Source organism: Melozone crissalis, unplaced genomic scaffold (genome assembly GCF_028551555.1).
Source record: "Melozone crissalis strain CALT ecotype California unplaced genomic scaffold, PUWL_Pcris_2 ptg000081l_1, whole genome shotgun sequence".
In the NCBI taxonomy this organism is placed as follows: domain Eukaryota; kingdom Metazoa; phylum Chordata; class Aves; order Passeriformes; family Passerellidae; genus Melozone; species Melozone crissalis.
In genome coordinates, this window is record NW_026535858.1 from 7,286,876 (window position 1) to 7,313,068 (window position 26,193).

The following is a 26,193-nucleotide window of genomic DNA, read 5'->3' on the forward strand; positions in this document are numbered from 1 at the left end:
CGTGTCTTTTCAGAAGAATTCCTGACAGTTAAAGTAAGTATAAAAAGTAAATTTAAACCTGACTTTGAAAATTTTCTTCTTATTCAGCAGGGGTGGGTAGGAGAAGTGGCAGTCCCAGGAGAAGTGGGGGCTCACCCAATTCTAGCTGAGCAGTTATCACTGCATTTTCCAGGCTTTAACATCACTGTAGATCTGAGTGAAATCAAAACAAGTGACCCCACTGACTTTTACCAGAGCTTTGAAGCCACACACGTGGCTATTTTATGTCTCTCTCTGCATTATTTTAGGCTCTCTAGGATATTTTCATAACGTGTTGCAACATGAATGACAGTCTTAATTCAATCACTTTCTGGCATGAAGTTATTTCCCCTCCCCCTACCCAAAAAAAGAAAGCTAGAAAGATAAAACAAAGACTAACAGAAAAATGGAATACATTATGTTTTAGAAAGCCACAAGTCACACTCCTATGATAGTTATTTTGCCCTTTTTGCCTCATTTTGGAGAATGATATGATCTTCCCCAAGAGTTCACATTCCATCCTGCTGAACACCACAGATTCACACATGAAATTGCATGCTGAGGTATTTTTTTTCCTTGTAACATTCAAGACAGATGTTTCTCATCCCTCCACTAAAAACACCAGAGTGATGTCCTAGGTCTTTTTTAATATGTTAAAGATTTGCACCACCCCTTGCTGGGAGAAATCATGACTAAAATCTCAGTAGGCAAATCACTCCCATGAGTGCTATCAAGGTGATCACAATCAGTACAGCGAAAAACACTAACCAGGATGTAAAGTTAAAGAAATGCTTCACATGCCATAATGATGCAGTATTTGGAAGGCTGCCCCACACAGGAAGCTCTTTGGGACTCAAAATCCCTGCCCCAGGCACCCGGGCATGCTGGTCTCAGTTAGGCACCAGTTGATTGTTACTCCCATCAAAGCTGAAGGTCAGCAGCAGTCCCTGTGAGAAAACAAACAACCACACATTGTACTGCTCAACCACACAGAGCCCTCATTTGTTATAAACCCACTCTACAAGTGATCCACAAAGCTTGACCCCCAAGGGCAACCAAGAGAAAAATCTTCAGAAGATAACGCTGGAAATGAAAATTCAATTTTCTGTTCTAGTGTAGACATTTCAGAGCTGAAAAAGAATTTAAGTGCCTAACAACTTGCTTACTTTTTGTCCAGATGAAAAATGCTGTCTCTCCCTCCAAACCCTCCCTTTTTACAGCCATTGGCCTTCATGGCTGCAATAACACGAGCAACAGACAGAGATAGATTTAAGAGAAAAACAAAGGAGGAAAACAGCCTGGAGACCAGCTGCACTTTACAGAGGGAGACAAAACATGTATGAAGAAAAATTTCTCATTCTGCTGCTCCCCAGGAAAAGAAGTGGAGAGCAATTGTCACACTTCGAGCCACAGTGAAGAACAAACATTCAAGACTTGGTTTTTGGGTGTGCAGAGTATTCACAGTGCCTGATAAAACTATTTTAACTTTTCACCAGTTCTCACTTCACTCTAGCATTTATTTGAAAAAGAATTGAATTTATACACAGGTCTTGAAACCCAAAGATAGTATGAAAAAACCAATGCTTTCAAAAATGAAGGTTTAAATCAATAAATATTTTCAAGAAATTCAACCAGCACCCCTGACTGTAACAGAGTGTGTTGAGACAATGATGTTAATTTGTAGGTTTTGAAAATCTCCCTGAACCTGACTGTGTGTTGTTTTAAACTCTTTTCCAAACTACCTGGAAATCTTCAAACAAAAGATGCAATGGAGCATTATATGCGTCATGAACAGTCACTTCTCAGACAGCAAGTGTTCCACCTTGTGTTTAACCTTCTGCCTGGCCACAGCCCTGTTTATGAGCAGGCACCAGACACAGCTGTACATTCCTGTACTGCACTCAGCAATGGTACTGAGCCAGACTGGATCAATCCTCCTGCACAGGTGGAGCAGAGTGTGGGCATGTCTCTCCCAGCAATTAAAATTTCTAAGGGAAAGCAGCCAAGTGTGGCAGACAGAGGTTAAAAGCTTTAGAGGGAAGCCATGAGCCAGTAGGTTAAATGGATTTGATTCTCTATTCTTTGCACATTCCCCTAGTTGGCATATTTACCATCTGATCTAAGTCCTTTCACTGCATTAGCATCCTGTGATCTCCCCTGAGCTTTCTCAAGATCTTAAATGCCTCATCCCTAAATCTTGAAATGAGAAGCTGAAGAATCCATAGAAAATCCTTCACTTTTTGTAAAAGTAACTGGACCATGAATTAATTCTCTGAGAGCCTCTTATTCTATGAGAGGATTTACCTCAGGCAACACTTGGACAGTGGGCAATTTGAGGACTAAACCTGGGGATGACAGAGGTCAGCCCTTCTGATTTAACAAAGACAATGCAAATCTGGGCTGAGGAGCTGCTCCTGATTGTGTAGAACAGAGTAGTAAATGTTTGCTTGCAAAATAATAAATTTTAGGGTGAGCAGAACAAATGAGGCAGGGCCGTTTTTTACAACCATTCATGTTATACAGCAGAATGTTAGCTACAGAAATTAGTAGTCATTAGTCAAAATGATAGTGTGAGTCTATTAGGCTTTGTTAATCTTTATTAGTCTCTAAACAAACAGTATAAAAACATCACTTGCAGGTACAACCTCTAGTCTTTGATTAAAGAGAATGTTGTATTTCAGAAAAAAACCTCAAGGCTGACTCCTGCTCTTCCTGTGAGCTTTTAAAGCAAACAGAAATATCCTGAAAAGAAGCACTGAACTATGTTTTCTCACTAAATGAATGAATATAGAGACAGGTGGATGACCTTTCCCTGCATTTCCTGTGCTTAGATTATTGGCCCAAAAGTTGATGAGCACCTTCTGGTGCTGAGATTTTCAAGGTCAAGCTGTGAACCTGCTGCCACTGATCTTAACAAAAAGCCTGTATCAAAAATGCCTGGATGGCTTTCAGAACTTCAAGTAATACCTCTCTGACCAAAGATTCACTTTTCAAGACTCTGGATGAGATAAATACCTGTCCTTTGCTGTGGAAATTTTCCTAGCTACATCAAAATCAGTGGAAATATGAAAATGCTTTAGCACTTAAGGTTACAACATCCTATTCATAAGCATCCAAATCATTAGATATTCAGATTACCCAGAACTCCCTCTAATGACAGATGAAATTTCTGATCTCTGCAGAATACTTAGTGATCGAGTATGAGCCAAACCAACTCTAAACAGCAAAAGTGAGAGAACAAGGGTGCACAAAAACTGGGTTAGCTAAAACACCAGCCTGTGTTGCCAACCACTTGGCAGGCAGAAGAGTTGGAGCTGTGACATGCAGGGCAGCTGATGTGGCTCATCTAGCTGCTTTACATCACAGCCACCCTTCCCACGTTTGCTGATACAAACTTTTTGCCTTTCCCTTCAACACCTCCAGAGAACAGCACAGCAGCAGCTGCTGCATTGTGTAACTAATACCCCCATCTGATCATAGAGGACAGCTTCATCTTAACATGGTTACCCTCCCTTCAAACCCCTGGAAAATCCTAATTCTGTGCTAGCCAGAGATAATTGCTAAATGCCAGCATCAAATCCCAAGTGCATTTGATGTCCTACCTTCTCCAGGTGTCTTCTCACAGCAAAGGACAGCTGGCAGTGATGCCTGCTGCTCACAAACAGTATATTTGTTATCTCTGTGTGTGTATTTATGTGCATGTGTATATATATGCCTTGCATACATAACCCCAAGAGCCTGTCCCAACCTATCAAACACCGTGGTAGAAGCAGGAGGTGGGGAAAAAAAAACATATTGAGCAATGACAGAAAATTCTGGAGATCTCAATGCAAAATATTCCAGGGAAGACATGAAAGAACAGGTCAGCCCATCATGCAGGCTACCTTTTGACTCACCCATTGCTTCAGTGGACAGCAGTTTCCTTGTTTAGTTTGTCACTCGATTATTCAAAGCACAAAACTCCGCGTCTCCCCATAACTCACTGGCAAAGTAGAACAGGAAGATGTGTCCAACTGTGTCTTAATACATTTTAACAGGATTTCTGCTTTCAGGTAAGAGAAAGTTCAGAGAGGAAATAATCTCAAAGTCCCTATATTTTCTCAGAACAGACAGGGACATGACACTTTGTCAATCAGTTAATCATATCAATTTCTACAAAGAACATTTATGTAAGTTTGATGGAGCTGTATGTCCTATGGCAGAGACAGACAAAATCATTCAGGAGTTATAGACCAAGCTTCTGCACTGCAAGGATGACTGAGGGCACAGAGGATTTTTCTTTCCAGCACTGTTACAGACATGCCATCAGTCAGGTCCCCTGTGTGCAATACAAGCAGCTTTCTTTGCCAAACAGATCTAAGGAGGGAGCTCTCTGGAAGCCAGAATGATTCCCACTCACTGGATGTACATTATCCAACCCCACATTCCCCATTTTTGGTGGCACTTCTGGATACCAGCACCTTGTTCCACCTCAGGCAATGAGGGGCTAAAAGCAGTACAGGGAGGGTAGAGAAAAGGACTGTGTCTTCGTGAGTGTGTAGCAAGAGACCTGAAAAACGGTAGGAGAAAGGTAATGAGAAATATTTCAGAGGAATTTGAAGGAGCAGTGAGGGCAGGAGAGGAAGGCAGCAGTTTTCTGAGCTGCAAAGGCAAAGCAATGAGTGAGGAAAGGAACAGACTATGCTGGAGACAGTTTTATGTTTCCACACAGGCAATATGGCACCAGCAGGCAGAGAAATTGAGAATTTTGATCCAGCTGAACCAGAGGAAACTCTCCCTCCCTTATTTATCAAATTAATATATTTGGTTTAATTCTAGGGGCCTGCTGTGCGTTCCTCTCCCTTCTTTCCTTTCCCACAGCCCTGGTTATTCTCTGTTGAACCCCTCAGCACCTGAACTTTTGACACTCTCCTCAGGTTTCACACTTGGTAATGGACAAACAGTGGCAGTAACTGTGCTGGCAGGAAGTTCATTTTACTGAGCTACACTGCTCCCACGAGCTTCTTGAAACTGTCTGAGTCACCACATCTTTTCAGATTCTGTGACTTCAACGTCCCCATCCTCAGATGATCTTTTGTAGGAAGTAAACCTGTCTAACCTAAGGCTGCAGATAAGCAAATATATTTGTCACCATTTCACAAGTTTCCATTTTACAACATTGTGTTTTCCCCCCAAAGCCCCAGGTTTCATTTTGTGTGCAAATACTACACAACTTACTTCAGCCTCACTGACTTTCATCAAAGTGGAAGTGAAGCTTTTCCAGCCATCCCCTCTCTCCTGGTCAAGGCAAGCATCCAGCTAAGTGACTGCAAGCCCTGTTACCAAAAGCAGGGACATGACTGAGAAATTACACAACTAAAAGTGAAATCCATCATATCTTTAAAGACAAATTCTGTAGTAGAGACCTGTAGCAGACTCCCACCAATATGTTCTGAGCACTGCAGTAGAGTGGCTTCTGTGCAGGGCTGTCAAGAGAGAGTTTCTACATTTTAAAAATGTAAATTACTAAAAAAACACCCCAATTTACTAAAGATTGCACCATTAAGACTAATCTATCCAACAGAAAACCATCCATTAAAACACCTCCGTTTAAGAAATGAAAAGGAATAAATAATAGAAACAGATTAAAACTTTCAGTTTGATTCTGGCAGAAAGAAAAACCTAATTACACTGTAAATTTCCTTTCCTAATTTTACTTCCCTTTGTTTTTGGCAAGCTCTGTACCTCATAGTAAAGATAGTTGTTGAGGAAGTCAGTCTCAAATGGCTAAGAAAACAGACTGAAAAGTAAACAAAAATGTGCAATGCTTGTGAGACACCTACAGAAAGTCTATAAAGACTGTCAAGTTTCGTTGTGATCTGCCCCAGAGATAATGAATCCACAGGAAAGGGACTCTCTTCAGCCAAGGCAAAGAATTTTTTTTTAGGCATCAGATATGCATATTTATGACTTGTAAAGCTTAATGATTAATATCCTCACCTTGTAAATAGGGAACAACTGGGCTCCTGCCCTACCTGTGGCAGTCAGCTCCCACAGCCTACATAACAGAAATTTTGCTTTTCTCCCCATTTGCTGCATTCAGGAAGGGCACCAAGGTGGCCTGGGGAGATTTACAATCAAAGGCTTCCTGGCCTGGCCTTTGCTCAGCTCTGAGGATAACACAAGCAAGCACCAAAGAGACTCCATATATAGCTGTAGAAATGCCAGAGCGCCATCAGAGGAGCACAGCCCTTAAATGGCAGAACTATCTAGAAGATGAAAGCAAGTATTTTCCTACAAAATGAGTAATTCTTGCCAAAACATGTTGAATTCTATGGGGCCTTTCATTTTCAGGAGTTTTCACTGGAAAGGAGTCATCAAATTCTTAAAGCCAAAAGCCTCTATTTATAAAAGTAAAGAAATGAGGGAAATTTGTCTTAAGGAGCTTTCAAAACATCAGTTCCACTTTCAGCTCTAGGCATTGGCAGGAAAGCAGAAAAGTCTGATCTTCAGAAAATACAGTCAGCTTGCTATGTTCTTCCAGAAAAAGAAAACTGATCCCTGGAGTCATTGCTTGCACCTCCTGGGTGAGCATACCAGTGCCTAGGATCACACAATGAGAACAAGGAAAGCGTCTTACGAGGTATAGAAATGGACCTGGAGCATTGTTCAGGCACACAGGACCACACAGTCTCCATGTGTCCCCTCCTCCTGTAGGAAAAAAATAATAATTAAAAAAAAAAGGGTTTAATGCAGAACTGCCTCTGCTTATGCAAGATCTGGGCTCCTCCCGGCTGAAATGGCTGGGAAAAGGCAGGAACTGCCACACAGCAGGACTGCTTCCAAAAAACTGCCTCTTGCCACATTCTTCGGACCCAGGGGATGGACTAAAGTGAAAAAAGCCTTTAGGAGATATTTTAGGAAAAAAAAAATGCTGCTTTATCCCAGCTGCACAGTGGAGATGAGGAGAGCCTGGCAGCGGAGATGATGGCCAGCCCCAAGGACTTCTGATTCTCAGGCTACTCCTGGAAAACCTGTGTGGCTGTCCTGTCATCCCTCACTGCTGGAGGAATAAAGAATTTGGGACAGTAAGCAATTTGCCTACTTAGATGGAGAACTTTTCTAAGCACCGTCAGAGCTGTGAGCCCTCAAAGTGAGGGGCAGCAGAGCAGCCCAGCCATTGGGGCTGGGCAAAGAATAGTCCAAGAGACAACTAAAAGCACCTCATGAACGTGTGTAAATATCTAAAGTGGGGCTTTAGATATCAAGATATTCTTGATATCTATTTAGATATCAAGATATCCGGTTTAGATATCTCAAGCAGATGGAGCCAGGCTCTTCATAGCGGTGCCAGCAATAGGACAAGAGGCAATGGCCAGAAACTGACGCACAGGAAATTCTACCTGAGTATAAGGAAGAACTTCTTTATTGTGCTGATGACCACACACAAAACATACTGCCCAAAAAGGCTGCAGAGTTTCCCTTACTGGAGTATTCCACAAGCATTTTATGACAATCATGTGCTCTGGGATGACCCTGCTTGAGCAGGGAGATTGGGCCACCACTGTGGTTCTCTTTCAAGAGACATGTTCTGTGATAGGTTGGAGATCCAGATGAGGCTGGCAGTGCACAGGAACAGCCGGCTCCCTCTCAGATTTGCACTCGCACGGTTTATTTCAGTAGATGTTTTAATGTCTATTTCGCAGCGAGGCGAGAAAGGAAATAAAATGGCGGCCCAGCTGAAACTCCCTCCAACGGCCCCCAGGGGGCGCGGCGGGACCCGGCCCCTCCCGCTGCCCAACATGGCGGCGCCCGGCGCGGCTTCACCCGCCGGGAAGAACGGGCGGCGCCCGCCAGGAACGGCCAGCTTCCGGCGCCCGCCCCCTTCCGGGAGGGCCGGGCCTCCGCGCCATGCCCACGCCGGGAGCCGGCGGCGTGAAGGGAGGCGGCGCCCGCCGGTGCCGCTGGGCCGGGGCTGCGCGGACGAGCCGCTGCTTCAGCCTCCCGCGGGGAGCGCTTTCTGGCTGAAATCGCCGGCGCAGGTGGCGTGAGAGCGGACGGCCCTTTGCTGGTGGGCGCCGGAGCGGAGCGAGGCCCGCCCGGCCTGAGGGGGATGCGCGGCTAGCCCGCGCTCGCAGCCAGCCCAGCCCAGCCCCGGTGGTCGTCGCGGAGCTGGCGTCGGGAGGCCACAAGATGTTCAGCTGGCTGGGCACCGACGACCGTCGGCGGAAGGACCCGGAGGTGTTCCAAACGGTCAGCGACGGCCTGAAGAAGCTTTACAAGACCAAGCTGCTGCCGCTGGAAGAACACTACAAGTTCCACGAGTTCCACTCGCCCGCCCTGGAGGATGCCGACTTCGATAACAAGCCCATGGTGCTGCTCGTGGGGCAGTACTCCACCGGGAAGACCACCTTCATCAGGTAAAACCCCGCTGCCCGCTGCCCCCTCCCAGCCATGCCGCACCCTCGACGCCCGAGCACCGGGGTGGGGCAGAACTATGGCTCGATCCCCCTTCTGTTACCCCCTTCGCGTCCCCCCAACAGCTTTCCATTGAAGCTTTTCATTTTCATTTTCACCCAAAAGCAGAGCATCCCTTGGCGAGCACAGGGTGGTGTAAGATGTCCCATGAAACACCGACGTGGCAAAGAGTAGCCCGGGGCAGGGCTGAGGGGCGCGGGCAGGGCAGGAGTGCGGAGCTGCGTGTGAGTCACCGGGGCCCTCCTGGCCGCTCAGAGTGCAAAGGCTTTGGGAAGCCTCTGCGGGGCATTCCACACGCACACTGCCCCGCTTGACCCTTGAGATAAGGATTCTTTTCGATTTGCTGCAGCTTTTGAGGGGTGAGGCAGCTTTAAAGGGGGTGCTTCGGTTTGCAGGCGTTGCTGGTGGTACACGCTTGCGTGTGTCTGTGTGTGTTTCTCTGCGCTGTCCCACAGGCAGCACTCGGATCCCACTGAGAGAAGCGTGTGTGTGCCTGTGCTCAGAGAGACCTGCCCCTCCTCAGGGATCCAGAAGCAGAGCCCTGCTTTAACTGTGTCCTGCTCGGCCGAGATGCTGGGAGCAGCGAGTTCCTTTCGAGCTGTAAAGAAAGAGAAGCTGCCAGCAGCTCTTTCAGTTCGCTGATGTGAAGCTGTCGCAGAGAAAGGGTTAAACTTTTCCGGCTGGACTTGCTTGCAGGGATCTGTGTTCAGCCATGCTGCTAGTTCAACTCGCAGCAGCCTTTCCCTTGGGATCGTAGCTGAAGCTGCGCTGTCCGTGTTTCCTATGTGATTCATAAGCTAAGCGTTAAATTCCAGCCTTTTTCTGTGTTGAAATCTGTGGAATTACCCCAGTGTAAATCTGGACGCTAGCCACAGGCAGCCAGCCCTTTGTTCTACCAGTATTTCTTGGTGAAGAAGGGAACTGCAGAGAGTAGAGAGAGGTGAATCAAATTGACTGTACCTCTAAAGGAGTGACCTTGAGAAATGCAGGGTTTTTTTTTTTTTCAATGTGCTGTAATATTCCTGCTGCTAAATTTCCTGGTCAGGAGCCAAGAACAGAATGCATTTCTGCTACCTTGGCACGTACCTGGCAAACAAAGTTTGAGAGTTAAAAGGCTTTTCTCATATGGGCAGGTCAGGTGGACGGTGAAGGGTGGAAAAGACCCAAAGAAGCATTTTGCACATGTTTGCAAAGGGAGTTACTCTTCTGAAAAATAGAGAGGATAGCACAAATGCCTGGTTCCACCCCAGATCTTTGTTCTGTGACTTGATACCAAACCTGTTTGGAAAGCTTTTTCTGTCCTCTGGGTTACAGACACTCAGAGCCTGAACAGGAGGAGCTGCTGAATTCCTGATAATGCTGTCTAACTAAAGCATCCCTTCCTAATTCTTTTCTCTGGGTTGTCAGCATCAGTGTTTCCCTGCAGTCTCACCAGCATGCTGTTAGCAGAGACTTCTGCCTTTGCCCCTCTCTGCTCAGTGAAGTCCTTCTGTAAGCCTCAGCTCCTTTTACAGGAACTGTGGGTGCCTAGAGCACGTTCCAGGTACAAGAAGATTGAGTCTTTGCTCATGTGAGATGGCAGCAACAACCTTTTTGCTTCCAGCAAGTGGATCTGAGCTTCTGACAACTGCTTCTCACTCATGCTTGTGTCCTCTTCTCCCCCTTTTCTCCAGGCACAGGGCTGGGATCAGCCTGCAGGGATGATGGTCAAGCAAAAGTGACCAGGAGCTTTGGCAGCTTCTGCTTCACTGGGGTGCCACATGGGCCTTCCAGAAAGGCAGAGTGCCCAAGAAGGTGAAAGTTGAGAGCTTTGGTAGAACCCCAGGGTCTCTAGGAGAAGTGTGAGAGTCTGTCACTCCAGTGTGCTCCCAGACAAAGGCCAGGGAACCTCGTGTTGCTTGTGACAGGCTTCCAGCAGGAGCTCGCAGGCACTGCTCATTAGAGAGCTGGGATAAGCCCCAGATTAGCATCCAGAGTTATTGTGGGAAGGCAAGTGGGAGCTAAAGCTGAGAGCAAGGAGGAGTTAAAGGGGGCTGGGGGGAGGAAGTGGGAGGGTTGACAACCATTATGGCTTAGCAATAGAGTGAAGCAAGAAACAGCCTCTGGACATTCTGTCCACAGTCTTGTCAGGATAATTAGGGTTATCCTTATGTATCAATTCCACTCTTAAATTGCATCCTGCCTGTACTGCCATGCAATTTAGGGAGATGACTTAATGCTAGTAAACAATCATGGAGAATGAACTCAGCCCCACTTTACCTGGATCCCAGGATACTTAACCAAAAAAAAAAAAGACCTTTAGTCACCTACCTAAGGAATGTCTGTCTTCCAAACCCCTTTCCTTGTTTTGAGGAATCTGAGGTGAAACAAGGAAGAAATGCAAGGCTCTGAAGCACCTAAGCTGCAGCATCTTGCAGTGAGGCTGCTCTCTTGTCAGGAGCTGATGGCAGAAACAAGGCAGTCAAGGTCAGCAGTGAGAAACATTCCTAGGGGCTGAGCCAGGGAAGAGGGAGGTGAGTTGTGTGGGTCAAAGCCAGTGAAGCAAGACCACAGCATGGCTTGTTTCCAGTGGAACCAGGCTGTTCCCTCTTCTCCTTGCAGGGACACAGAGCTGAGCCTCTCTGTGCTGTGTGAAAGGTGTTGCATTGCTTTGCAGTGCAGCTTTTCCATTCCTGCTTCCTGCTGTATCATCTCTTTGTGCTCACTCGCATCACTCTCCTCAGCTTACATTTGGCTGATGCTTTTCCACAGGGTTGGGGGCTGAAAGTCGCTGCTGGTCAGGGCCAGGCAACACCTCTACCTGGGAATGTGTGACAGCCACTGCAGGATCTCACTGGAGCCTGCCTCTATAACGTTATTGCTTCTTGTGTTTCCTGTAAGAGAGTGGGAGTACAGGACAGAACATTACTCTCCTAATTAACTTAGATTCCTCGGACATTTCTAAAAATAATCCTGGCTCAAGTCCAGCCATCCTGCTAATAAAATAAACAAGCCTGCTAGAGCCCTACTGACTGTCAACATGGCTTGCTGTTCTGGTGTAGCCCCCCCCTTCCTCCTACAGCTAATGATTTACACCTCCTGGCCCCTCACAGGCTGCACACAGAGCTCTGGTGTGACCTCCCCGTGCAGCCCTGAGCCTTCCATCCGTGCCTGCACGGGGCAGTTTTTTGTCACCGTTTCCTCTGCTCTGCCCTCCTTCCCGTTGCGCTTAGCATCACCTCTGCTGCCACACTCGCGGCATCCTGCAGGGCTCCTGCGTGACTCATCACAGCCCCTTCCCCCACATCCTGCGGCGCTCCTGCCTGCCCAGCCCGGCCTCTCCTTGCTCACCATCCCCAAATCCACCTGGGAAAGGAGATCCCAAGCTGGGCTGGGCTAACGCAGCTTTCCTGCCCTGCCCCTTCCCAGGAACAGGCAAACAGCACGGTGCTTGCAGCCACACACCGACTCCAGACACTGCTCTAAAAAGCAGATTGGCCATAAAAAACCTATTCTCCTACTCCACAACTTCCCTAACCTGGCTGGGAATCACTCCCCCAGGCCTTTGAAGGTGTTCAGAGCTCAGCTTAAGCAGTGCAGCACTGGCAGAGATTGCTTGCTGGTGGTTGGTGTTTTCCACAGCTGTTGTTTGCTCTTCTCTCCCAGAAATCCCCACAAATGTGACAACTGCATGTGTTCTCTGTCTTGCCTCTGGTAGCCAGGGCAGGCTGTGTCAGTGCTGAGCACAAGTGCCTTCCCCCCGTCAGGCAGTGTCAATACAACCCCTTGTGTTTGTCCTCTGCACAATGAGATTCTTATGCTGCTGACACCCTGCTGCACAATGTACCCAAATCTCCCAGAGGGGCCTCACTTAAAATAGATGCTGGGATAGTGGGCAGTACAAATCCCCATCTCTCTGGTTTCCTACCACTTGTTGCACATCAGTCAGTCACATTGGTGTGTGGCTGCTTCTTTTGTGCTTTCCTTGGGATTTTTTTGTTTTGTGTTTTTTTGCATCTTACTCAAGAAATAAACACAGAAATGCTTTGAAACGTTAGCTGAGTGGAGCTGTGATAAAATTCTTTCAAGCAGTCTGTCTCGAGGAGTTGTTATTCCACACAGGACTTCTGGTTAGTTTTTCTGGGAAGCTTTGTCTATAAATAACAAACAACTCCCCCCCCCACAACTAATTCTCACTTCTGCCCAAAAGCTGTCATGTTCCACGTGCATTTCAAGCCTCTAAAAAGAAAAAAGGTGGTTGTTACAGCAAGGCTGCAACCTGCCATCAGGAGTAAGGGGCCTTTCTCAAAAGCCCTTCACCTGTTACATTTGGCAGCTGTTAATGCTGCCTGTTTGTTTTCTCTCTAGTATTTGCATGGGGAGAATGCAAAGCTTTATTTCTATGAATTCAGTGAGTTTCTGTCCATCAAGGACTAGTGAAATGCCATCAAGGAGGCACAAGCTTAGTTTCCAAAGTCTGACCAAGTGGCTTCTAACCTAGCAAATAGTATAAAGAGCTTCCTAGGGAATTGAACCAAGAACAAGATGATAGCCTACAGAGCCCTTGGTGGGTAACCCCTCCTTGTTCTCAGGTGCTTCAAGCTAGAGAGGAGTTGCTGTGGCTGCCAGGAAGGGAATTGTGATCACCAGCCAGAGAGGTGGCACACACCAGGACTACCTGCAGTCTGCTTTTCTTTTCTTTCCACTTTTACAGCAAAGTTTGAGAAAACCCTTCATAAGGTTTGGGTAAATAGGATATATCCACCCTAGGATGGGAGGTCAGAGGGATGCTCTCTTCCTGGATTATTTCAGGTCTTTTTAAGAGCTGCTCAGCAGCTGCTGTTGCATCTCAGAGTTCTGCAGTTAAGAAGAGTCACTTCTGGTGGCCTTCTGGTGAGCCTAGGGCTTGGAAATCACTTTGGACAAAAGATACAAGAAAATACATGATAATACACCAGTAAAGAAGGTGGGGTCATCTCCAAAGTGAATTATAGATATAATTTGTGGAGGTATTCTTGCTGCAGTATGAGTGTGTACCAAGCCAGATAAGTACCAGTGATTTGTCCTGAGTATACATTTGGTTGTTTTACCTCTAGATCCAGTTGGTTTGGCCTTGCCTGTTGGGAACTGAAGACACATTTGCTGACATGGTATCAATAAATAGCCTGCACAATTTTTTTTTTTTTTGTTGCTCCTTAAACACTGGATATGATTACCTATGTTAAAATGACAATGAAAGCAGGAACACCTAAAAAGTTATCACAAGCCTTCATGCCAATGGTCTTATAGTCCCTCACACAGGGACTTCCCTCACTAGGACTCACCCGAGTGAACCAATTCTAGTGTTTAGACATATCAGTCTCAATCATGAAAAAAATTTCCAGTCCTTCCCCTATTTCCTTTTCCACATCCCCACAATCTAGTTTTAACATCGCAGCAATTCTGAAATAATCTACCTATCTACTGAGGATTAGGTCAAAGCAATGGGAGAGGGAGTGCCAGCTACCCTCTGGCAACAGGCAGCACATTATTATGCTAACTTCCATAGTCTGGGAGCCATTTAATTCATTAAATGCTTATTCCTTGTCACTTCTGTCACCATCCCATACTGAGGGCTAGACCAGTTCTAGCTCCCTTCTGCAAGCCACGTGCACATAATGGTCTCAGTTTTCAGCACAGCATCAGCAGGTGGTTTTCTACACACACAGACACAGGCTTGGCCTCAGTGATGGCATCTGGCACCTTGGTGAGCCAAAGGGAACTGTCCCGTGCACACACCATTGTCCCACCCTGAATTTGGCAGGCTCAGTTGGGATCTGCTCCAGGGTCCTATTCAAAGCCCTACAACCCCATGGGTGATGGGTGACAGTCTTTCCCTGAAATTTGCCAGACGACCTGCAGGAGTTAATAATAAGGGATGCTGTTCTTAGTGGGCTATCTAGCTTTAGATACAGCTTGGAATTTTCTCCCCCACCCAGGTGTGGTGCTGAATATGCTTGAGCAGTTTGTAGTGCAGGCCTGTGGCTGCTTTTCAGAAGCACACAGAGACTGAGACTTCAGTCAAGTGCAGGGGAAGTTGGCATTTAAGAAACTGCTTTGGGCTAATTGTGGCTAATCACATCAGTTGTTTGAGTCTGCTGAAGCCAAGTAATTGATATTGGCACCAAGAGCCAGTGGGGTTTCAGCAGTGTGGTGGTTTAACAGTAGTGTGCAGTAGGATTAACTCTGTGATTGCAGTGAACTGCTGGTTTTTACTTTGCTCTGCTAAGTCTGCTCCAAATGGCTTGAGGATTGAAGTGCACAAAATGATGCAACATGATGAGAATCTCTTCCCAGCAGCTATAATCATCTTAATTTCTTAATCCACCTTAAATGAGCTTTCAGTGTTGAGATCCTAAGTAGAAAAGCCACCAAGACATTTATCAAACAATTGAGTGACAGTGCTAAAAATAGTCTCGGAAGGATCCATGCTCTCGAGCTTCATAATTGCTCTGCAATCTTCAGTGCAACTCATTTAGGACTTAGCAGCTCATGGCTCATGCCCACACCCCGTTTTTTCACTTCCAGGTACCTGCTGGAGCAGGATTTCCCAGGGATGAGGATTGGACCAGAGCCTACAACTGACTCCTTTATAGCAGTTATGCAAGGAGACGTGGAAGGAATCGTTCCTGGGAACGCGTTGGTGGTGGATCCCAAAAAACCCTTCAGGAAACTCAACGCCTTTGGCAATGCCTTTTTGAACAGGTCAGTACTCAAGAGCTCTCTTGTTCTGCAGAGTAAAGTCAGGACCTAATGAGCAGCATAGCAAGTAAAGTAAAGGGATAAGGCACTTCTTTTGCAAGGCCAGCCCAGTCCTACCAGATACACATAAGTCAGTTGCTGAAGGGCTGATAAATTCAAGTGTGACAAACCTTCATTTTACTTGAACAAACAACAAAAAAATGACATCACAGCCTAAGCTTATCCTACAGGACACTAGAGGTAAATATCTTATTCCCCTACTTCAGTATTTCTAGTTTTTTCCATTTGTAATCAAAACCAGGCTCTCTCTATTCCCATGCCTTACACATAGAACCTCAGGTGCAAATTGATGGCCACTCTAATGTGTTTCCTGTAAAACAGAGTAGCAGGGTGTTTGGACAGCAGCTCTGTGACATGAGGAATTTAACCTTTCCATCCCCTAGACCCAGCCCAGCCATAGGGAGGTTTTGGATGTAGGCCTCACAGGAAGCCAGCAGCACACACCCATATCCTAGATGAGCACAAACTGTGCTCAAGCTGCAGAAGGCAACAAACTGACTACACCCATCATCGACGCCTTCCCTTGACACTGGGAGACACTGGAAACATGGCAGCTGCTCAGCAAAACAGCCAGGAAAGCTGGGCTGGGCTCTGGCTCCTGTTCAATCTCCCAAGCTCGGAGAAGGACTGTCCAGAGGCTGCAGCATCTCCTACAGCTCTGACCACAGGAGTGCTGGTGTAGGCTGCAGCAAGGCAGGGAAACCCTGCAGAGAAGCATGGGGAGAAACTTGCTGGCAGGAGAGGGACCTGGCTGGAGTCACTGCTGTGTGGGAAACCTCAGGGTGGCAGGAAGCAGTATCTGATCACTGCACAGGAGCATCATTCAAATACACCAACATGGTCCTGCACCAGAGAGACTTTGAGAAGTTTTTGTTGTTTTGTAGGGCTCAGAACATCTGAACCTGACCAACAGTTAGGTGACTGCCCACTCCCTACATCAGGGCAGAACAGTGATTTCCCCTAAGACAATAACAGGCCTCTTGCCTGGAGTGCAGAGATTGAGGATAAAGAGGACATAATTCAGAGCAGCTCAGCTGATAGCCAAGAGCAGCCACAGCTGGCAGACAGTTCTCTGCAGAGAAGGAACATTAGGCCAGGCATGGGGGGCAAAAAAGCCAACACTTCTGAACTAGCCTGATGGATGTGTCCTGAATGCAATTCGCTCCTGATGCAGCAAGGGATCTCTGCATGCATTAACCCAGTTCCCTGTATCATGCTGTGCTCTTGTTATGCTCCTTTACTCTTCCTCCTCCTGAGGAAGGAGTCCAGCCTGTGTCTGAGCAGGCAGCAGGGCAGAGGGACACAGCAGCAGCCTAAGTGCAGTCCTTCCAGCCATGCAGGGAGCAGCCACAGCAGCTAATCACATCTTTCTCTTGCTGACATGAAAAAAGAGGGGCAATGATTTCTAAACTGACAGAGGGGACATGCTAAGGGGGACTGGCTCAGCTGTGTGAGCATCACATGCTGAAAATGCAGATGCCAATGCCCTGCTAATTAGGAAATGAAACACATGCAAGAGTTGACTCAGAGGGGCAGAAATTTAGCAGATGAAAGTCCTGGTGCACCCAGTGGACCAGATCAAGCCACCCACAGTTACTTCTCAAGTGCCTGGCCTCTGTGCTAGGGACAGGCAGAGCTGTCTCTGCCTTGCACATACCTCACTGCTGCTGCACATATGCCTAGGCCCTGACCTCAGCTAGGAGGCTGTGAGCAAGAAATTTGCAGAAGGGAGCTAATCTGCAGGGGCCACACCTCTAAGCTGAGATAAGCAGGCCATGGGGAAGCCTGCTTTGCCCAGGGGTGGTTAAAGGTAACCCTTGAGTGTGAGCATCAGTGGGAAGGAGCAGAGCAGCACGAGGCAGTGGCACTCACACAGGCCAAGCTGGCCTTGGCTGAGAGGTGGCAGCCACAGCCCTGTGTCCTGTGGGGTGCAGAGCCTGCTGCTCCAGCAGTGAGCATCCACCCTTAGCTGGGGCTCCCTCCCCAGCAGAAACTGGGATCTGCTGCTTTCCAGGAAGCAAGGGAAGACTGGAACAGTCAGGATTTGGCTGGGAGACAAGCAAATTGTGCTGCTCAGAGCCTGTATCCTCCCTCCCTCCCTTCATTCCCAGGAGATGCCCATACCTGGGACATAGGGTTGCCCAGGGCTGAAATGAGGATAGCAGGATAGATCCTGTCTCTTGTCTGCTCTTCTTGCCCCAGGTTGTTCCTGGGCATTGAGAGAAGGGTTTGTTTTCCTTTCTCCAGCTCTGCTGGCCAGCCCCCACCTCTGGGAAGATTCCAGAGAGATGAGAAGTTGCACCTTGTTATCAGGAAGACTTGTTTGGCACCAAGGGCCTGGAGCAAGTTCAGGAATCTCACCCATTACTTTCCTATCACATTGACTAGGTTGCAAGAATTCCCCCATCCCCAAAGTCTGTTTTGGGAAGCTAAGGTGGAGTCAGTCCTGATTTTGTGTTGTGAACAGCTGGAGAGGTAGATATCATGTTGTTCCTTCAGCCCTGTGCTCTGCTCTGCCTGTAGAGGTGGTGAAACTGCTTTGTGCACAGCACTCTTCCCTTCACATGGCCCCAAACAGAATTAGGTCGAGCTCCCTGAGGTCCTGCAGTTCTGCTGGGACAACAGGAGGGCAGCAGCCTTAACTCTGCCAAAAGAGCCAGAATGCACTCACTCATGCTGGCCTCTGACCTTATATCTGAAATCTCCTGGGGAGAACTTTTCCTAGAGAAACTGGTGGAAAATCCCCCTGCCCCATTTAATGTTAGAGCACAAGGAGGACTCAGGGCTGTAACCATGAAGAGCAAACCTGGGGTTGGCAGGACAAGGGAATAACATGAACTCCTGAGCCTTTTGTTCTCTGCTGCTGTGCCTGGCACTCAACAGGATCATCAAGCCGGTCCCCCTCTTTGATATGAGTTATTACACATTCAGAAATGCTCCCTGTTGCCACCTGCCAAGCTGGAGATGTGGGAAGCTGTAATATGTGGTCTGAAATAGCTGACAGCTTAGGGGAGGAGACACTCTTTAACCCATGAGGAGTCACTCTGATCAGAATCTTCTTGGGGTCAGACAAGTGGAACAATTGTGGCATAGCCTGGAGGAATTGAGAGGTGCAGGGGCTCCTGCAGAGCCAGACACTCATCAGAGAGAGCACTGCAGGGCTGCATCTGCCATGACTGCACTGAGTGGTCCTTGCAGCAACCCCCACCCTCTGTGGTTCTGCCTCCTCCCACAGCACCGTGGTTTTTGTGCCTGGATGTCACACCACCTTATTAATATGCATATGTACACACACACACACACAGTCAGAGCTGCCTGGAATGCCATCCCAAAAAGGCTGTCCATGAAATGCTACCAGGAAGCAGATAGGCTTTTAGTGTCCTTTGCTGTTACTAGCAGCTGAAATAGAGGAGCTGCAGCCCACAAAGCACAAGTGACTTTTCTCAGGCAGTGATTTGCATAGACACGGGATGGGGAACAACCAGCTAAAGAGCAATTACACAGAAATGGAGCTGCAGAGGGGGGAGCAGTGAATTACAGAGTGAATGTGAGCTAACAGTGTCATAGTGCTGTTAAAAAAGCAAACATGTCAGTGAGATGTATAAACAGACTGTCAAGTCTAAGAGATAAGGAGCAATCCATGCTCTGTGCTCAGCACCAGCAGGGTGAGCCATGGCTGGAGAATGTCAGCTTGTGGCATCCTGCCTGGAGAAGAAATATGTGGAGCAGCTTGAGAGGACCCAAAGGAAGCTACAAGGGTCTTCAGGGATTTAGAAATGAGCTAGAAAGGCAGCTAGAGAGAACTGGAAGAGACAGGAAAAAGAAATAAATAACCACCAAATTGATTTCTGTAGAGGAAAGACTGAGGGGAGCAGGGTGGCTGTAGTGTGCATTGTGACAAGAGGGGAAGAATAAGTCATTTTCCACATCAATTGTGTTTGTAACTGAGGAGCATTATAGCATATGAAATTTAGATTAGACATAAAAAAAGAGGATTTACTGTAAAGGTTATTAAGTAATGGAGTAGACTCACAGCAAATGTTGGTGAGTCTGCATTGTTATGGATTTGAAGAACACTTTAGACAAATAACCTGACTGATCCTGCCTTGAGGCAAGAGGATAGGCTGAGCAACCTCTTGAGATCTCATGCTGCCTATGCTTTACTCTTTCCATGCTGCAATAATAGCACATTTTGTCTTTTTAAGACAGATTTGAAAGAGAACAGAAGTCCTGCAGAATTGCTGATTTTTTTTAAAGCAAGTTATTTCAGTTCACTGGAGTTCAGAAGTCTTCAGGGGAATGCTCAACCAAAGAAAAACAAATACCATTTCTTGTTAAAATCTAAACAGCACATAAACCAAAACCCAAATATTTTCATAATTCACAACTTGGGGGCCTATATAAAACAACCTGTCATAGGTCATGACTGAGACCCATGTTCCAGAGGCAGCAAAACAGAGAAAAGTGTTTAGTTCTAGTTTCTTTCTCATTTCTTTAAGTAACAGTAGCTCCAAGCTCCAGCTGAAGACTTGAGAGATCAGAGTTTGACTTGTCCCATGCTGCCTGTGATGTGCAGCACATCATGACTGTGTTTTGCATTTTTAATGTTTTTAAACACATTTATTTTCTACACAGGTTTGTCTGTGCCCAGCTACCTAACCCTGTATTAGAGAGCATCAGTGTCATTGATACTCCAGGAATCCTTTCTGGAGAAAAGCAGAGAATTAGCAGAGGTAAGTCCCAAGTTCAGTTCTCTTCTAAATGACAGTAATGAAAACCAAAGGAACTGTATATAATTTTCACTTCAAACTAGGATAAAAGCAATGGTGGGAGCCTCTCAGAGCTACAGCATTTCTTTGCACATGGAGACCAAAGGGACCTGGTTAATCTCCTGCAGAGAATTTGGATGTTTTCAGGGCAGGCTGCTGACAAGCTCAGCAGTGTCACAGTCCAGTATTACCCACAGGAGAGATTTCTGTCAGAGTCAAGTGATGCCTCTCTGCTTTGCAGAACCAGTTGCTCTCAGTGCCTTACTGATGATCCATAGCCAAGGCCCCCATTGTAATCTCCCTGGTTTCTTCCACTGGCCAAGCTCCCTAAATCCTAGTGCAAGACTGGATTGGGTTTAAAGAACCATTGGTACTCAAGTTCTGCATTGCAGCAGGGAATCTGGAAAGCCTGTGGACACTAAATCATAAAATCCTAGAGTAATTTGGGTTTGAAGGGACATTAAAGATCCTCTAGTTCCAACCCCTGCCATAGATAGGTGCATCTTCCACTAGACCAGGTTGCTCAAAGCCTTGTCCAACCTGGCCTTGAACCCTTCCAGGGATGGGGCATCCACAGCTTCTTGGGACAAGCTGTGCCAGTGCCTCAGCACCCTCACAGTGAAGAATTTCTCCTCAATATCCAATAAAAGCCTACCTTTTCCAGTTTAAAGCCATTCCCCTATGTCCTGTCAGCACAGACCCTTGTAGCTGGAGCTGATGAGTAGTACAGACTCTCTTAGTGAACTTCTGAGATCACTCAGACTCACCCACAGCAACATCTTTATACTTCAAACCTCTGTGCTCACCTTCTGTCTCTGTGAGGTGATGGTGGCCTAGCTTGCATTTCTGGAAGGTTCCTTAGATAAAGCTGGGAGCTGTGCACCATTTCACTGGAAGAAAGCCAAGAGCAGTAATCTCAGCATTCAGGTTTGAGCTCAGTTCTCATGCACACTGTCCATTAACAGCTGAGTTTCAGCAGCACAGGCTCCACCCCAAAGTGTGAAAGCCTTTCCCATATTTCCATGTTCTGCCCCATAAGATTTCAGATGACTCATGACTTTCCAAGTTCTATTACACTTTTGCATTGAAATTTTTCTTGGAAGCTTCCTTTTTTCTTTTAATCGAGCAGCCACCTTGCACAGAGCCAGGTCTTGTTTGTTTTGCTGGGATTTTCCACCACAGGAACCCTTAACTAGCAAACAAGTGTCAATAAAACACAGCTACAGTTCACAAAAATCCCCTCACATGAATCTGTTTTAGCGTGGGCCTCTGCATTGCTAGGGGATCAGAAATTCCAAGGTGTGCCAGCCTTCATGAGAAAGTTGAAAAATATGCTGTGCAAGCACTCCTCCCCTCAGCAGAAAGTATTTAAAAAATTGTATTATGTGGTGTAGACATTTTCCAGTCAAAAAATGCCACTGAAAGCAACCAATTCTCCTGTGGAACTATCACAGTGAAAGAAACTTGCTTAGGAGGAAGTATTTTTGTTATGAAGAAAAGGACTAAAAAGAAGGTATAAGTGAGTCAAAAAGGACCCATTTCAAGCCCCTTTTCCAAATCTCCTCATTAGTTCAAATGCCAACATGTATTGCAAGATTTTCCTACTTTTCAGCTGTTTACAGAACTAAAAATACCCTCCTGCAGAATACACTGGCACTACTTGCTGCTCCTTCTGCAAAAATTTCCCTGTCAGCTTTCCAGTGGGTCTTGGTGTCCCATTCTGGATCCTGTCAGTGTGACCTTGGGGCTGGCAAAGCTCATGGAACTGATCATCCTCATGGATCAGGCCAGGCAACACAAGCTTATCAAAGACAGGTCCTGCTTGAGCAACCTGATGTGACAAGGTGACCAAATTCCTGGATGGGGGAAGGCTGAGGATATTGCCTGCCTAAACTTTAATAAATGAAAAGAGTTAAATCCAGCTGGGAGCCGGTCACAGGTGGTGTTGTCCAGGGCTCACACTGGGGCCAGTCATGTTTAATATCTTAATCAATATTAAGATATTAAATTAAGAGGAGTGAGAGCACCCTCAGCCAGTGTGAAGATGCCACCATTCTGACTGCAGTGTTGGTGTGCTGGAGGTAGGAACAGGAATCTGTAGATGGATCTGAATGCATGGGACAGATCTATGGGTTGAGGCCAGTGCTGGGTTTACAGCTGGATTCAATGACCCTAAAGATCTTTCCTAACCTAAACAATTCTGTACTTTGCAGCTACTGTAATAAATGGCAGCAGTGGCAGAACATGCTTGTAACACAGCTGTGCAGTGTTACAAAAGTCACTGGTGTACTTTAACCCAAGGCGGTAATGCCTCTGCAAACATTTGCAAAGAGCTGAGGAGGCTAAAGGGGAGTCCCAGTTCTGCACATTTCTGCATGCTGCACATGTTTGCAGAACTGGAGGCCTGTCCCAGCATGTGGAGCAGGTTCTTCCTGGCCAGCTTCTCTGCCCCCAGTGCAATTCAGTGCACTTAGGGCAGAAAATTGGCACATTGGCCCTGTGACTGGTGTGTGGTCATTCAGCCCTTCAGCCAGGAAGCAACCCCAGATGGATCAGCCATCTCCTGACCATCCTGCCAGCCCAGGAATTTGCTCTGCTGTATCTCAGGGGGCTGTCACTGATCTAATCACAACAGTTAAAAGTACAGTGTAGGAGGGACTTTGCTTTGTCACCATCTACATCTGGGACAGATGGAAGTGCTCATGTGGGCCAGGTCAGATAACCTTGCAATAGATACAGGACAAGATCTTCACCTGGTTTAGGTCAATATGGCTTTGTTGAGGCTGGGAAACTCCAGCAATTCCTGTCTCCAGGGAGCAGGAAGAGCCAAAAGAGCGCAGAGGTGCCTGTGAATAGGAAGGGCTGCTGCCAGACATTGGCTTGAGTTTATCTCAAGGTGTTTGAAAGGGAGGAGCCACCTCCCAGCTCCCATGGAAGAGGAATAGGAAAAAGTGGTGAGGCTGACACCTTTGCCACCAAGCTTACAAGCCAAGCTGACCTCATGAGCAAGCTGGTTTTGGAGGCAGACAGAGCAGTAACATGGGCTAGGCAGAAAACAAGACAGGGCTAAAAACACTGACACAACAAAATTCTTCTGCTCCTTCTATACCTTCCCAGCATGCTCAGATTTCACTTGGGAATGAAGCAATACCTGAGGGAGTCTCACAGAGGTTTTCCAAGAGACTTTGAAGTTTCCTGACTGCTTGGAACAGGAATGCTGTTCTTACCCCCACTGTAGGTTCTGAGACCCTAGACTGGGGTACCTGGGGTGCAGTGTCAGGGAGGAGAGCAGATAGTGAAGCAGCATTTTGTCATAAATTTGAGGGGGAAAGTAAAGATGTGACAGGCTTTCTCAGCCTGCCCATCCCATGAGAACCAGCAGCATTTCTAAAAATAGGAAATTCCTCTCAGTGGGAACATGACAAGTCCATCTCCCTCCCCATTAGACGTCAGGAGCATTAGTTAATCCATACAGTGTCAGCTTAGCAGAATACCAGGCTGTCAGAGTTTAGCAATCCATGAGAGCCACCTTATAGCCCTGAATTTCAAAGCAGTAGCTGTTCCTGTCACTGCATCCATGTTTCAAAGAGCAGGAGCAAGGGAGCAGGGTTTAAAGGATTGATTCAGGGGCCAAGTCCAGGTTTGGAAGCATTTCACCTGTCTGAACTCAACCCTGAATTAAATTCACTGCCTGTTAAAGGTGACAGATGAGCCAGTGTACATGTACATGAGCACAGGGTGCTGGTGTTGGTGCCAGCAGCAGGGCTTTGCAAATGGCCACCAAGCTTTGCTGCAAGGAACTCTGCATAATCCCAGCAAACAAAGCCCTGCCCTGGCTCTCCCCCAGGACTGCATGGCCATAAAGAGCCCCTTCCCCCACAGAGAGCCCAGGGAGTTCCCCAGTAACAGAGCTGCAGGTTTAGGCCTATCAGCAACTGAGGGTGATGAGTTTGTCAGAGCTGAAGTGCACATCCCTCTGACATGCACTGACATCCCCAGCACTGACACAGCTGCTGCTGCTCTCAGACCCTCATAAAATGTATAGCCCAGGAGCTGCTGCACTGATTTGAGCTCCTGACTCATGCACTGCTTTGTGGTGTGGTGGGCACCCACAGTGTCTCAGGTGTGGTAGCCAGACTCCCTGGGATGCACAGGTGTCACTTACAGGCATTATGGGCTAGCATTTCCAGGGTGTCCTGGCCCCAAGCATCCTGCCCTTCACTGCTTCTGTATCATCCTTGCCTGGAAGGCAGCCATTTCTCTTCTGATCTTTTTTTTACAGTCTGAGGCATGAATCTGTGCCCACATTTAAAGAACTAATGATTGCATTGCCTTGCCCCTTGCTCTGTTCTTTTTATTTGTTTCTAGGGGAGCATGAGGCTGCAGAGATGCCCATGGGGGAGGTGTTTGGGCCAAAGCAGCACAGTCTTGTCTGCTTTGACAGTTTGATAATGATCCAAATGCCATCCACTTGCAAAGCAGTGTTCTGGTGTCACATAATGAGCTCAGGCCAGCCTGCTGGGAGGGAAAATGAGGAGGGGATGACTGAAATAAATGAGGACAGAGGGGAGGACCACAGATCAGGTCATGCAGAGCCAGGACAGGAGTGAGGACTTCCTCATAATTCATCACCCTGTGAGTCTGCCCTGCTAATGGAGCACCTGGCAACAAGAACTCGTGTGCTTCAGTGGCGGTGCCATCCCTGGGGGCTGAGCCCTGCACGCTCTGCTGCCCATCTGTCTCAGCCCACATCTGCCCTGAGCTGAGCTGATGTCTGCCAAGCTCAGTGACACCTTGGCCAAGCTGAGTTTGGTCCCTCTTTTGGGGTAGCACTTCCTGGATATATCCTGATCACTTCATGCTCACTCTCTGTGTGCTGCCTTCTCCCTTTCCTGGGTTAGCAGTGGCCACAAGCTCCTAGGCAGGAGGTGAGGACTGGCAGTGTCACTCCTCATTGGCTTGCTTTCCAGTATGCACTATTCCAGTATTTTCCCAGACTTCCACTCAATTCCATCCTGCTGGCTTCATAACCAAGGGATAAAACCCCAGCCACCAGCCTCACCCTTCTCCTGGGAAAGCAAAATTCCCAAATGGCCAGCAGCTTCAGCACCAGGGACACTTAATCACTCACCAGCCTGACAGCAAGAGGAAAATGCCAATTTTTCTTGGGCAGTGCAGAGCTCTCAGCCTGGCTGTGTCTCAAACAGCCATGCTTGGAAGGGAAAGGCAAACACCAAGGGAATTGATGTTCTCCCACTTCATGCAATGCTGTTTAGGGTACAATGGCAACAAAAAAATATTTTTTCTGAGGAGTTTTGTCACGTGTGCTAGCAACAGCATGATACAAACTAAAGGCATCCACCCTGAAAGCCTCCAAAAGGGAGGCATTTCAAATATTTGCTATAATACTCCCCACTGGTGATGTTTGCTTATATTCTGTATTTTACTCTGCCTGGGAGGGTGAAAGTGCACTGCTTGGTTCTGACTTTCCAGTTCACCTCCATTACAGCTGCTCTGCCAACCTGCCTGATTTTATCACAGTCTCACTGAACACATGCTGTTCCACTGAAATGCTCAGCTCTTACAGGCACACTGCTCTGCACTTCCTCTTAAAAAACAACACAAAAATGAGCAGAAAATCTGCACAGTTCTCATTTTTATTTCTAGAAATATATGAAGCCATGAGCCTAACTCTTCCGACCTGAAAGCAGTATGCAAACAGAAGGTCAAGATTATATTTGGGGTTTGAGAAAGTCAAACCAATATTTTTTTGGTACTAGGGGGGAGAGGGACTGTCTCCATGGTTAGAGTTGGAATTACTGATATATTTTGCAGTTGCAGAACTGGAAGAGCAAAAAAAAAAAGCAGCACCAAAGAACAAGATGAAATGGCTGCACATATGGAAAGGGCTGTGCTTTTTCCTATTCCTATTAACATACAGCAAGCATTTCATTTGTGTTACTAAACAAGTCTGAGTTTTAGAACAGCTGTGCAGCTTGTCCATTTGTTGTGCACTGTGCACTCCAGAAATATTCCAAGTATCTTTTGCATAGAGGGAAGATGGTCATGCCATCAGCATCTCATCAATTTGCATTATTTATGCCCATCGTGCATTCTTTCAGCATCCTGAGTAACAATGCAGAAGGAATGTGTTTCCTGGGTCCCTGGG

The 26,193-nt window shown here is 46.9% G+C and overlaps 1 protein-coding gene across 1 annotated transcript in view; it reads left to right on the forward strand.

Annotated features, from left to right (window-relative positions):
* Positions 1–7,914: 7,914 nt before the first annotated feature.
* The window catches only part of EHD3 (EH domain containing 3), a 28,805-nt gene continuing 10,526 nt past the window's right edge, over positions 7,915–26,193 (forward strand). The window contains exons 1-3 of the mRNA XM_054290200.1: positions 7,915–8,417; positions 15,022–15,198; positions 19,891–19,988. Of these exons, the coding sequence (XP_054146175.1) occupies positions 8,191–8,417; positions 15,022–15,198; positions 19,891–19,988 (502 nt within the window). The 5' untranslated portion in view covers positions 7,915–8,190. The remainder of the gene's footprint in view (positions 8,418–15,021; positions 15,199–19,890; positions 19,989–26,193) is intronic.